Source organism: Musa acuminata, unplaced genomic scaffold (assembly GCF_036884655.1).
Source record: "Musa acuminata AAA Group cultivar baxijiao unplaced genomic scaffold, Cavendish_Baxijiao_AAA HiC_scaffold_1137, whole genome shotgun sequence".
Classification (NCBI taxonomy): Eukaryota; Viridiplantae; Streptophyta; class Magnoliopsida; order Zingiberales; family Musaceae; genus Musa; species Musa acuminata.
In genome coordinates, this window is record NW_027021349.1 from 112,780 (window position 1) to 126,963 (window position 14,184).

The 14,184-nt window shown below is 38.7% G+C and overlaps 2 protein-coding genes across 5 annotated transcripts; both read left to right on the forward strand.

Moving 5' to 3' along the window:
* Window positions 1-1,430: 1,430 nt before the first annotated feature.
* On the forward strand, window positions 1,431-8,882 carry LOC135671005 (arabinosyltransferase XEG113-like). 4 transcript variants are annotated; one of them, XM_065178829.1, is made up of 7 exons: window positions 1,431-1,723; window positions 2,393-2,446; window positions 4,128-4,241; window positions 7,572-7,670; window positions 7,778-7,897; window positions 8,371-8,457; window positions 8,549-8,882. In XM_065178829.1, the coding sequence occupies exons 1-7, from the start codon at window positions 1,688-1,690 to the stop codon at window positions 8,717-8,719; spliced, it is 681 nt and encodes a 226-aa protein (XP_065034901.1). In that variant the 5' UTR covers window positions 1,431-1,687; the 3' UTR covers window positions 8,720-8,882. The 4 variants fall into 4 exon arrangements, with proteins under 4 accessions (XP_065034901.1, XP_065034902.1, XP_065034904.1 ...); XM_065178830.1 differs by lacking the exon at window positions 2,393-2,446; XM_065178832.1 differs by lacking the exon at window positions 2,393-2,446 and having other exon boundaries at window positions 1,433-1,723; window positions 4,151-4,241.
* A 3,613-nt stretch (window positions 8,883-12,495) lies between these two features.
* Window positions 12,496-13,029, forward strand: LOC135670961 (uncharacterized). The gene has a single exon (XM_065178767.1). The coding sequence runs from the start codon at window positions 12,496-12,498 to the stop codon at window positions 13,027-13,029; it is 534 nt and encodes a 177-aa protein (XP_065034839.1).
* The last annotated feature ends 1,155 nt before the right edge of the window (window positions 13,030-14,184 follow it).

The window sequence follows — 14,184 nt, forward strand, 5'->3', positions numbered from 1 at the left end:
TATTTGGAAATATTTTAAAAATGTTAAAACCAAATGGCATTCTAATGGTTGTTCATAGGTGCATGAGTTTCGTTTGTCTTTTTAGATCTACTAACACGTCTTTGTCTCATGTGGTTGACTATACTTGAAAGAAGGCATCCATACCGGATCTCGTTGTATTCCTTAGACTTCTGATTCCATGTCTTCGATGAAGTTTCTCTGGATACGCAGGATTTATAGCGGAATATGATAATACATATTTTCGACTCTAGCCATATCACCACTCGCGTCCTTGCCACATCAGCTTGAGGGAGGACTTTCACACACCAAGACAGAAGCCATGCCGAGGCACCCGTCGGTACGTCCCGTCTCGGAAGGCTCAGGACGGCGCGTCGCCTGGCACCGTTCCGCGTATTCCGGGACGACAACCGTACGAAGGTACCACCTCTCCACTCGGGATCGATTGTCGTGCCAAACCCGTGTATAGCCGATCCTCGCATAAGTAGTATAAAAGCCTCTGACCGACGTCAGGCTAGGGGAGGATAAAAAATAACACACCACATATATAACACACAAAGACACATACATAATACACATACATACACAACACACAACACATACACATATATATGAACACAACACACACATCAAACAATACACAACACTCACACACACAAAATATACACCTACACTCATACACAACACACCACACAACAAACACATAGAACTTATAACACACACAACACTCACATGCATAACACACACAACACTCACACGCATAACACACACACACACACACACACAACACAACACAATACAACACACACACATCACACAAACAACACACATACACATATACAACTCATAACACACACAACTCAAATTACAACACCTACTACACATACAATATATATATATATATATATAACAAACAACACACAACACAATACAACACACACACATCACACAAACAACACACACATATATCACATACAACACCTACTACACATATAATAAACAGCACACACACACACAACTCAAATTACAACGAAAATTACAAGAGGGCTTGTGAAATTATTTTAAACAAAATTTTTTAATTTATTTTTTAAGGATAAAATTATATTTTATTTTGAGGATATAATTTTATTTTTAGAATAAACAAAATTATTTTTTATTTTTTAATGGTAAATTTATTTTTTAAGGATAAAATTATATTTTATTTTTAGCAAAAATTTTTTAATTTTATTTTTAGGATAAACAAAATTTAAATTTAAATTTTTAATTTTATAATAAATTTTTATAATATATAAATTTATAATTAATAATGTTAAGATAAATAAAATTATTTAATTTTATTTTTATAATAAATATAAATTTTTATATTTAAAAATTGAGATGCTAGATATTATTAAATTCAATATAAATAATCCCTTCGCAGGGCTTCTCGCTCGGCTGAAGGGTTGCCGGCTGTTAAAGGGTTCGCCGGCTGTTTGCCGGCTGTTAAAGGGTTCGCCGGCTGTTAAAGGGTTCGTGAACGGCTCTTCCGCCGAACACTCTTTCAGTCGTCTGATCGCATTCTTCCTTCTAATGGCGACGTGCAATCCACTGTTTTTGGCGATCTATGCCACGATTGTTGCTGGTATTATCTTCTGTACTTTTGTGATTCTCTCCTCGGTCTATACTTCCTCACCTGCAGCCGGCGCCGGCGATGGAGGAAACGAAAAATACTTCCCGTCGCCGAAAGGTATCCGGTCAAATTCTTCTTCTTTTTCTTCTTCAATCAGTCTTATTGTTTCGATGCTGTGTATCTTTGTTCCGCAAGATTAGGATAGTCTTGGTTCTGCTCTCATAGATTTGTTCCGCAATACCGAAGATGAAAGTCTGTAGGGCATGTAATATGTTAGTAAAAGGTCGTTTAGTTATTTCTACCTTTTCTGTAATAAATACTGTTGAAATACAAGCATAGATTTCTGCGAACCCATGAATGGATCTTCAGTGGCTTGATTGAATACATACTCAATAAGAAATCACGTCCCCTGAAATGTCTCTGTTGTTGCTAAGCATCACTCTAAAGAGTGAATGCTCTACAGTTTGGCATTTTTTTGCTTATTCAATGGGGCTTAGATGCTATTATGATCAATAAAGCTTCACTTGGATAAATATATGTTGTTAATTTACAATGACAAGGACTTGATTAAATTAGTACAAAATTAATAATTTCTGCTACCTCTGCTTTGATTATTAATAATAATTTCTACCTCTACTTAGATTTTCACCATTCTATGTTAGGCTCTTATTAGATTTGTCTTAACATACTAAAGAAAGGCTGAAGAGGAGCTATGCTGTAATTGAGATTTGGAGAGATGTCCAAGTAATTAACTGATCAAGTGACATTCTTATTTGCATGTTTCAGTTGAGGCAGATAAGGACTGCACTTGCTGTTGCTTGTCTGTTGAACCGAACACTGGTGAGTGAGGTTTCACCAATTAAAAAATTAAACTTGACCAGCTGAGATTTTATAAAAGATATCTTATATGCATAGTTTAAACTTTAAAGGGATCTTTTTCCTTGATATTCTGCTATGGTAATTAATAGCTTCAGAAGATAGGATCTTTCAAAGATCCCTTCTCCTTTCACAAATTGTGCACTTTGGAAAACAATGGATGTACATGTTGTCCAAACATTTTGTCCATGCAGATGTTGATATTCTGCATGGATCTTTTTCCTTGATATTCTGCTATGGTAATTAATAGCTTCAGAAGATAGGATCTTTCAAAGATCCCTTCTCCTTTCACAAATTGTGCACTTTGGAAAACAATGGATGTACATGTCGTCCAAACATTTTGTCCATGCAGATGTTGATAAACATTTCATTAAATTGTGCAATTAATTTATCATCTAATCAAATTCCAAATGGCCATTGAGCTGAGAACCATTTACTTCTCAAAATCCTTTTTTTAAGGAGTTTATTATTCATTAGTTATTGCTCGAGAATAGTAATGTTAACGGGAGTTGCTTCTTGGAAAATCATGGAGTATCAAATAATTGAATTTTGTGTCTAATTTTTGAGATCCTGATTCTATCATAGAATAAGGATGGAAGGTCAACTTTGTTCTCATCAGCACAACGAGCATAGTCTTCTGCAATATGCAATATGAGGCTTGTTACACTTTAGCAACATAAAACACAAAGACTTGACACATTAACAATTGACATGACCAAGGTTTTAAATTTTGAATTGTACCGCTCGTATTGGTCCACCAGCGGACCGGTACGCAGACCGCCCGCTACCGGGCAGTATCAGTTGGTGGATAGAACGAGGAGCATGACGGCGAGGAAGACGAGGCTGCGGCGCTCGTTGGACAGAGGAGGCATGACGGAGAAGAGAGTTGGACGTGGCGGGACAAGAAGAAGCGCTTCGTCGAGAGGAATGCGGTAGGGGATGGGTCCTCACTTTGTCGGGCGGAACATGGTAGGGGGCGGGTCCTCGCTCCGTCGGGCGAAACACGGTAGGGTGCGGAGGGATCGTGGCCGTTGTGGTCGAGGAGGTCGCGATCGACAGTGATGGAAGGGATCCTGACCCAGGTAGGACTGTGCTTCCTTTGCTCGCTCTCGTCGTCATCTTGGTCTTCTTCCTCACAGTCACTGAGGGCGGCTGCGGCGGGGGAGTGGGAGATGAGCTCTCCCGGGGCTAGATTCCTGTCGGATTCGTCTATCGCAAGAGCATTGCGGAGTGCCTCACGGGGGATGAGTTCGAGCTGGGGATGGAGGCGACGTGTCACATCCTCACCCGCTCCACCATCACCCCCTTCCCATCTCTTGAGATGGAAGGGGATATTTTTATAAACAATTTTTATAGTAATTATTACTCATAAACATATGTATATAAAAATACATATGTTTATGAGTAAACATACGTATATAAACATATTTTTATATACATATGTATATGAAAATACATATATCGAGCGGTACACCAGGGCATATTGCTCTGTACGCCATACCGTACCATACCGAGCAAAGCTTGGTACATCGATATGGTACAAAATTAAAAACCTTGGACAGGACATTGTTGTGAAATTATTATTCAACGTGCTTGACTGCTGTGGTTGCAATAATTCTGACTCATATTCCTTGTCTATGTTTAGGTAATGCCTCCATTATGGTGCAGGTTTGAAAGAATGTGGTTTGGACATCCTGGTATTTTGGAAGGGACACTGACCAAGCAACCTTTTGTATGCCCTATGGACCACTTGTTTGAGGTAATTAGATTTGTTAGATTAGTATGTAGATTGTGCATTCTCTTGCTAGTTCTCTAACACATTATCCATGGATGGGCATTTTCCTTCATTATCTGTTCGTGCTATTCACTTGCTAACTTGGATCATAAAATTATGGGTTCTATTTGCTCTTTTCCATTGAGTTCAAAAATCCAAAGGATCAGCAAAATGGTAGGTTGCTTGGGATGAACCTTATCATTGTACGAAAGCTCGTCCTCAAATAGTACATATACCAGGACTTTAACCATGAGAAAAAGTTTTAGCATGAGTTGTGTGCTTACAAATAGATCAAAGTCAAATTTCTTGCATCTTCGATTTTAAGATGATTGTTTATGTGGTCTGAATTATTTGATCTTGTTGCTCTTGGCTTACTTGAATTATTTATACCTGCACGTTCTCCATTATCCTGCATTGATGTGGTTATTAAAATACTCAGAACAATGTGGGATCTTCCTGCTCATTCATGATGTATGGAATCAGATTTTCCCTGCTGATGAATCACTAGGGTTTTGGGGAATAGACTAATTTCCTTTTGGCTAGTTTTTGATGTTTATGGCTATATGCTTTTAGCCTTTAATACTGTAAACTTAATTTCCATAGTGTTCCGTTTTGCCACTTGCCATGCGCAATTTTGTATAGGAATTCCAATGATCTTAAACAAGGTTTTCAATTTTGGGTATTGGGCCCATGGTAGTCTATGAACAGATTGGTACAAGTCTGGTCTGTTCCAATGTATCGACACACGGAATGCCATTCTATTGGGAGAGGTGTGGAAGGAGGGGGAGGAGGAAGGAAGTGGTAGGGAGCAAGGTTTTTTGTACTGTGGCATATTACCCGATATGGGCGGTACATACCGATCCAATAGAGGACCGATATAGATGGTACATAGTACATACCGGTTTATTAGTATATCCCATTATACCATGTGTCGGTATGTTGGTGCATACCGTATCGATGGCCAGTCAATACTTCGGTACGAACCGATAAGATGAACCACACTAAGGGAGAATAAGAAGGAAGAAGGAATAGGAAGTCAAAGAAAGAGGAAGTCCATAGAAGAGGAGGAGACATCAAAGATGAGGTAGGCAGTAGGGCAGTTGAACGACAGACAATAGAGACACTTGCGAGTCGTGAGCCATTACGCATCAGGCAATGGTGTTTAAAGAAAAAACAGTCACTTTGGGTGTTTGGCAGCCCGGTTCAAGCACAGACTGGTCAATACTATCTGGAATTTACAGTAAAAGATTAAGTACACATGTCATGGTAAATAACGGTCAGTTCGGACTGATCCATAGTAAATTAAATTCCCTGTTGTAAATAAAGATGATACAAGAGGAATGGAGAATTTTAACTCTCAACAGATGAAGTAGGATGGGCAGATGAAGAGATGAGGTGGGATGGAAGATATGCAATATCGAAGTGCTCTAAGAGCCAAGGAACTAAAAGTTAGACACCTGCCTTGCGTCATTATCCATTTGGTACAGTAGTATGATCTGAAGTGTTGGTACATCTGATAAAGTACTAAACATTTTGTAAAATTAAGCAGTTGGCCTGATATGGTACACTTTGTAATGATATGCTGTGATATTTAGATCCATGCAGAAAATTGATTGACCAATCACCGAAATAAGTTTAAACAATTCCCTATTCTGAAAAATCAGAGAACTTTTTTTCAATAAATGAATGGGTGTTCTTCTTATCCGTTAATTGATTGAACAAACTTTAGTTTGGTCTTAGAGAGAACAAGAATCGTCCTATCTTGACTATTCAGTGAATCACTCAAGCAAGTTTAAATTTTCTACTCAAATTTTTAGAAATTAAGTCTCTATCAGACGATCAAACATGGTTCTTTCGTTGGTTGTCAAATTTCTTACTTTTGGGATTTGAAACAATATGCATTCATGATACCAAATATGACCTTGATAACATTACATGAGAAGCTCAAGTATGTTTGACAATCATCAACAAGTACTATAGACGAGCTTTAGTCACCTTAATTCAAGTTTTCTATAAGTGGACATTGAAATGGGTTCTCGTAGAGTAGGAGGATGGTGTTGAGAGAGAAAAGATAAATAATAATTAATTAAGGTCAGAATATGATAGTAGTAATATTGTTTAATGTGGCTTGTTTTAGTTTAAATATAACTTAGATTAGAGAGGGGCAAGTTGGAATAAGGGTGAGTTTGGTTACAAAAGTAAGATTGCTCCTGTGACATAGAAGACCTGGTTCAAGTTATAAGAAAATACCTCTTTATTTCTAGGGATCAGCTTGCATCTGCTTTTACTTTCTTATTTGTTCTATACTCTGGGCCTGTTGAGAGTTGAATCATGATGAGCTTTCCTATTACACAGGGGTAGAGGTAGTTGTTCTACTAAATGCCATGCTCCATAATTCCAGTAATTATAAATTATTTTCTTGATGTTATTCCAAAACAAAACTGATCCTTAGCATTGAAATTTAAATATTAATATGCATTATAGTCTCCTTAGCTTCGTTTGACTTAAACGGATAACCAAGTTCTTGGAAATTGTAATTATTGAAAAAATAATTTGCTTTGCTACAATTAACTTCTAAGAAAACATATGTTGACTAAATCTCTTTCAATTGCTATAATTTTGCAGGTAGGTCTCCTGTTCCATGAGGAAAATTTCTTATAAGATGTCATGTACGATGATTTTGCAGTTTGTCATATCAGTTTTTACTCTCCGATTCAAATTAAGCTGATTGCACATGCTCAACTTATTGATTGTGTACTGTATTTTCCCGAAACATTTCATCCATTCTCCTTCAACCAATTGATTTTGATACCAATTTCTGTTCGTCCTTTGATCATAGAGTGTAGTTTTATCTTCTTTAGATTCAATAAAATAGGTATTCTCTAATCTCTATGCTTTATCCATTTTTACGTTGCTTTTGTTCTTCAATTTCTTCTTTTCATTTGGTAACAATGTAACAAAGAATACACTGCTTGATATACCAGTACCATAATGGTCAGATCAAATGTTGAAAACTTGTATTGGACCAGTATTTAAAATCTTGATACCGAGCATAGCAACAAAGAAGAGATCCATTAGCAATCCCATCTATAATGGTTGGGAATAAATTTTTTTAGTCTTTGTTGTCAGTATTAATTAGTTATTTTAAAAGGACAGTCTTTTGTGAATGGAAGTATATGCTTGATTATATTTACAGCATCTCACTGCTTGTTTTTTTCTTCTTCCACTGCATGTAAACTGTTTTTTGCATGTTATAATTGTTACGCCTGTTGCCACAATTTCGATCATCTGATTAGAGTTGATTCACCATTGCAGATTCATACCATGCTCCATGGCCTTTCTGAAGAAGAGTTTGGACCACAAATTCATTTCAGGGAGTACTCATTCCTGCAGAATCCATCAGTGCCCAAACATGTAAAAATATTATTGTATCAATATGCAATACTTAGCAGCTCGTACAGTTTTTCAGTGGCTCATACATATATTTCAATCCCAATAACATTTTTTTATTATGGATTCAGGTGAAGGAATCATTACTTAATGTTCAACTTTGTGATGCACATTCCAAAGGATGCAATATATCCGATGGAACAACTAGCCGTGGTTTCATCCAATTTCCCAGAAATAGCACTGAGCAGATGGTACATACATCTAATGATTAAATTTTGATTATGTAATGGTTTAAGATCATAATAATAATGGTGGTAGGATAAGATTGTCTGTTCATTTGGTGGGAGCACATTTTCTAATGGTATTAACTAAGCAAAGGTCAGTTAGAAAGCAGACAACTTAGTATTCTAGTCTTGGAACCTTAAACCTTTGACTTTCTATTGTTGTCCATATTCTATGTGTTCTTCTAAGGCCTCTTGATACAATGCCAAAAAGCAGAGCAAAGAACTGGTTTCTTCTTACAAGCTCTAGAAACGTGTATTTGTGTTTTTAACGGACTTTGTTACTTTTTTGTCTTATAGTTAATCAGACATGGTCATGACACATGGATATGATTATTTTGTATTTTTTTTTCCATGAAAAGGGTAGATGCTTGAAGCTTTTACTGATGTACTCTAGAAAAGTTAAGAAGCTTTGCTAAATAGTTTGCTAATTTGTCTTACAGTACATGCAAGTATTCTCCCAGTACAAAGATATCAAAGTCTTGCACTTTTCATCCATGGCGAATGCCTTCCAAGGGTTCAATGATGAGGTAAGCATTATCGTACATTTTTTTTTTGGCTAAAAATTCCTTTTCTATATCACTATTTTGTTCTAGATGATAACGTGATGAGTTGATTTAGGCAAGAGAAGTAAAATTTAGAAATCGCATGAAGAGATACGTCGGATTGTGGTGTTGCGTGGAGAACCGTGACCCTGGCCACATATACTATGACATATACTGGGATGAGAAACCAGAATGGAAACCTGAACCACCTCGAACTAGTCAAGATGATCATCCACCTTGGGATTGAACATTATATTTGCTTGTCATGAAAGATCATCGTCATCTGAAGTTTCAGACATAATTATACTTGCTGAAAACTTTATTCATCTTATAAATGAGAATTTTTTGATGTATTTTTGTCTCAAAAGTTCTTTTTGTACGGAATAAAAATCGAGAGGTTCAGATCTTGAGGGAGCAATTTTGAGTGTCCATGGTTTTAATAGTCAACTTTTCAGCATTGTGTTTTTATTTATTTGTTCACTCTCAAAGAAGTTGACAACTCAATGTGGCACTTTTGGGACGATATGCATATTTTAAACAGATAGAGGTTTTTAACGTCTTATGTTTTGTTTTTCTTTCTCACTCCCTCTTCCACTCTTTGTATATATACTATCATTCATTGATCATTACATCCTACTAATAAATCTTCCTTTTCTAAGGTAGAGGCAATTTGTAGTAATATTAGATGGATTCATGTAAAGGATATTGTGTCTAAGAGGGGAGATCTATTTAGATATTCCTTGTACTCTTAAAAGAGTAATTTTGGATGAATATCTATTGATGCTTCTGTTTTTGCTGAGTTTGGAGAGATATATGAATACTTTTACTGTTATATTCCTTTATTGTATTGGTTTTTATATGGTTGACATGTGAGGGCTAGCTTAAGCTCTTATGTTGTCTTCCTTTATTGTATTGGTTTTTATACTGTACTTCTAAGTAATTGTCTCATAGATCCTGTATCTATATATATGAAGAAGAAATCAGAAGGGGATTTTTATTTGTACAAATAATACTTTGAACTTGCAACAAGCTTGAAAAAATTAGCGATACTTTTTTATCTTTTAAGTTGTTCTATCGGATATATATATAACACATACAACATATACACACAAACAAACTCACAGCACATATATACACACAACACATATATACATAACAAACAAAACACAACACCAAATAACACACACATACAACACAAACACACTCACAATACACACAACACACATTTTACCATCACTCTCCTTCCATATTTTAGATCTATAACAAAGGTTTATGTTTTTGGATGATTTTATCATATAATGTAATTTCTCAAGTAGACAAATCATGAATGCTAACTTATTTTACCATCACTCTCCTTTCAACATGAGTTTATTATTTGATGTTTCTTCTCAAACCTTATCTTGAAGCACTCTTTTTATTCAACTCAAGGTTTACTATTACATACAATTTTTTCCTTTTTTATATTTTAGATCTAGGACAAACGTCTGGGTTGGCCCAGAATGTAACTTTCTGCATCTATATAAGTCTTTTTATTATTAGATGTCAAAATTTATTTTAGTGTCATATCTCGATCAAAAGTTTAGGTCTCCGAACTAAGTGGAGTTGGGTTTTGGGTGTTTTAGGTAAACTAAGCCAGGTTCAACATGTCTAGCTTCCTATCAAGTGCCAAGAGAGACTTATCCAACTTATTGCATTTTCTAGTATTTATCATGATAAGGATTAGTATGATCATGATGATTTATTAGACCTCTTTAGTTCACATCACTAGTCATGACCAGTGTGATGACTGATGACTGTGGTACATATCTAGGGAGTGAGGGTGGGTGAGTCACATCTGTAATTTGTATTTAGTTACAGTGTTTCGTAAATTATGTGTGACTTATTGTATTTTCAGACATTTATCTTTTTTGAAACAGAGAAAGCTTCATTGAATCATTGCAAGAAAGTTACGACATTCTCGCCTCGACCTTCCCAAAATTTTCACACACTTTAGGTTATAATTGGTAACTTGCAAGATTATTTTCTCAAACTATATCGCATGCTAAGACGGTTGTGATTGGAAATATTTTAAAAATGTTAAAACCATATGGCATTCTAATGGTTGTTTAGCTATATTTCATAGGTGCATGAGTTTCGTTTGTCTTTTTAGATCTACTAACACGTCTCTGTCTCATGTGGCTGACTATACTTGAAAGAAGGCATCCATACCGGATCTCGTGGTATTCCTTAGACTCCTGATTCCATGGCTTCGATGAAGTTTCTCTGGATACGCAGGATTCATAGCGGAATATGATAAGACATATTTTCGACTCCAGCCATATCACCACTCGCGTCCTTGCCACATCAGCTTGAGGGAGGACTTTCACACACCAAGACAGAAGCCATGCCGAGGCACCCGTCGGTACGTCCCGTCTCGGAAGGCTCAGGACGGCACGTCGCCTGGCATCGTTCCGCGTATTCCGGGACGACAACCGTACGAAGGTACCACCTCTCCACTCGGGATCGATTGTCGTGCCAAACCCGTGTATAACCGATCCTCGCATAAGTAGTATAAAAGCCTCTGACCGACATCAGGCTAGGGGAGGATAAAAAATAACACACCACATATATAACACACAAAGACACATACATAATACACATACATACACAACACACAACACATACACATATATATGAACACAACACACACATCAAACAATACACAACACTCACACACACAACATATACACCTACACTCATACACAACACACAACAAACACATAGAACTTATAACACACACAACACTCACACGCATAACACACACAACACTCACACGCATAACACACACACAAAACACACACACACACAACACACATAACACAACACAATACAACACACACACATCACACAAACAACACACATACACATGTTACATCCCTCCCAGAGCCTGACACCTTGTCATTGGACTCGACGGATGACTCATTCGGGGTCTAGCTATCCGTAGTTAACCATCGCTTAGATGAGTTCCAGTGAAAATTCCACAAGTCTTGCGGCGAGACGGGCAAAAGCAGCTCAGGTGGATTCCCATTCGCCCAGGAAATCCAGGATAAGCCTATGCCACTCAACTTCAGACTCCCAGCGTTGGAGACATATGACGGCGGCTCCGACCCCACGGAGCATGTCACCGCGTTTCGAGCTCAAATGACCCTTTATGGCACCTTTGACGCCCTGATGTGTCAGGCATTCCCGACTACCTTCAGAGGACTAGCATGGGCATGGTTCAACCGATTACGACCGTCCTCGATCTCTTCCTTTGATTAGCTCGCAAGGGAGTTTGAGTAAAACTTCCAAGCTAGTGTACGAACCAGGCCTTCCATGGCCACACTGCTCGTGTTATCCCAACGCGAAGATGAGTCACTCTCCAAATTTGTGGCGTGCTTTGCCGTCAAAATCCGGGGGTTCCCGAACACTCATCCCTCTCTGATCATGCAAGCATTTTTTATGAGCCTAAGACCCTCGAGGTTCTTCTGGTTGTTGATTGAGAAGCCGCCTGCAACCATCCCCGAGATGCTCCAACGCACCAACTGGTACATTGCCGCCGAAGCCCTGATGGTGGGAAGGTGCGAGGATAGCAAGAGGCCGAGGATGGAACAGGCCCGAGGAATAACTTCGGCACCACCAGCGTAACCTCACAGGAGGCCCGATCGACCCGAGCAACTACTCCCGAGGCCCTCACCTCTACCTCTAAACACTTCTTGTATCGAGATCTTTCTCCAGATCAGGGAGAAAGGCCTCTCGCGACAACCCAATCCCTTAAAGGCTACTCACAAGGATCGATCTAAATATTGCAGGTTCCATTGAGATTATGACCATGATACAGAAGACTGCCATGACCTCCGAAACCAGATTGAGGAGTTGATCCGGAGAGGTCACCTCGGGCGCTACCTTAAGGAACCAAGAGAGGCATCCCTGCACCCCAGGGGTCCCATCGAGAAACAAATCGATGTCATCACCGATGGATCGGCTACTAGTGGCAATAGCATGATGATAAGGAAGGTCTACGCCCGCAGCATGGTGGAAAAGCATCTTAGACCCAAGTTCGAACCCAAAATCACCTATGGAGCCGAAGAGGTCGAACGCTCCCATCACGATGATGCTTTGGTGATCTCCATCCCGATCGCCAATGCTTGGGTGAAAAGAGTGATGGTCGACATCGGGAGCTCTGTCGACGTACTATACCTCAACGCCTTCATGGGGGATTCCATCTCCCCACTCGAGACCACCATCCTCCCCATTACCATCAGGGAAGAATCGAGGGCCAAGACAATGATGACTACCTTCATGGTAGTCAACCTTCCCTCGGCCTACAACGTCATCCTCGGTCGCCCGACACTCAACAAACTAAAAGCGATGGTTTCCACTTACCACTGGGCCGTCAAATTTTTGACTTCAGTAGGGATCGGGGAATCCCGAAGAGATCCTAGAGAGTCAAGGCGGTGCTACCTTACAGTAGTCACCCTTCCGAGAAGTCGCGACCCCAGCAAGCCTCGGATCCCCGTGAGGAAGCCAGGACACTGATGCACCTAGAGCCGCCCGAACAACTCGCTGTGGTACCCTTGAAGAGGGACCTACCCGACATGACCATGAAAGTTGGGACAACACTCCCTGAAGCAAACTAGCTCCAACTCATCGATTTCCTAAAGAGAAATGTTGATGTGTTCGCATGGTCCTCAAGAGATATGCTCGGGATCAACCCAGGGGTTGACCCAACACCACCTCAACATCCACCCTAAGGCTCGACCAATGAAACAAAAGCCGAGGAAGTTCGCCCCCAACCAGCAAAAGGTGATAAGTGATGAGGTCGACTGCCTTAGAGAGGCCGAGTTCATAGCTGAGGTGAAATACCCTCGGTGGTTATCAAATGTAGTCCTCGTTAAAAAACACAATAGAAGATAGAGGATGTGTGTTGACTACACCGATCTCAACTGAGCATACCCCTATCCACTCTCGAGGATAGATCAGTTGGTAGATGCCACCGCGAGCTACGAACTTGTCACGCCCTTCGAATTTTTTAATCAACAACAATACATTTCAAGATCCAATCACACATTTGAGGACATTGAGAAAACGTTCAAGTCATAATTCACCTTTATAATCCACTGTTTATAAAACCTATGTAGTTTATTATCATACCATCATATCACTTAACGATTCACAAAATCCAATGCCAACTCAACTAAACCATAACCACATCATAAATCCATAAGCATGATAATTTATACAATCATAAAACCAACATATATCATATATTTATATCATTACATAATTTAAACTTAGCATTCCCAGAATCTCTATATGAATGGTACTTTTCAAATATTTTCAAAATACATCAATCTAGATTCGTCATTGATACACACAAAAGGAACTTATACAACATCTGCTAGTCATAGGTGCCCAGCAAGCCAATCACATGAGTGATGGCACGTGTGACTTGATACAGAATCTTTTTGCTTATTATATTTTGGCGTATATCACTTTATAACTATTGCATAAATGCATATATATATTGTGATGTCCTTGGATTTGTGCAATGGGAATCGGATCGTGATGAGATCACGATAATGAGATCGATTCACCTTTAAACACATATCCTAAATAATCCCGGTCATAGGTTACTCGAGAGGGACATCGTGATAACCGGATAGACTGGTGTGCTGTATACCCGTCCATATG

What these genes read in the sequence shown, in the direction of transcription:
- LOC135671005 (XM_065178829.1), top strand. Translation starts at nt 1,688, where the DNA reads ATGGAGGAAACGAAAAATACTTCCCGTCGCCGAAAG. An exon ending in CTATGGACCACTTGTTTGAG is followed by an intron (nt 4,242 to 7,571) that starts GTAATTAGATTT and finishes TCACCATTGCAG; the next exon opens with ATTCATACCATGCTCCATGG. An exon ending in TCCAAGGGTTCAATGATGAG is followed by an intron (nt 8,458 to 8,548) that starts GTAAGCATTATC and finishes GAGTTGATTTAG; the next exon opens with GCAAGAGAAGTAAAATTTAG.
- LOC135670961 (XM_065178767.1), top strand. Translation starts at nt 12,496, where the DNA reads ATGATAAGGAAGGTCTACGCCCGCAGCATGGTGGAAAAGCATCTTAGA.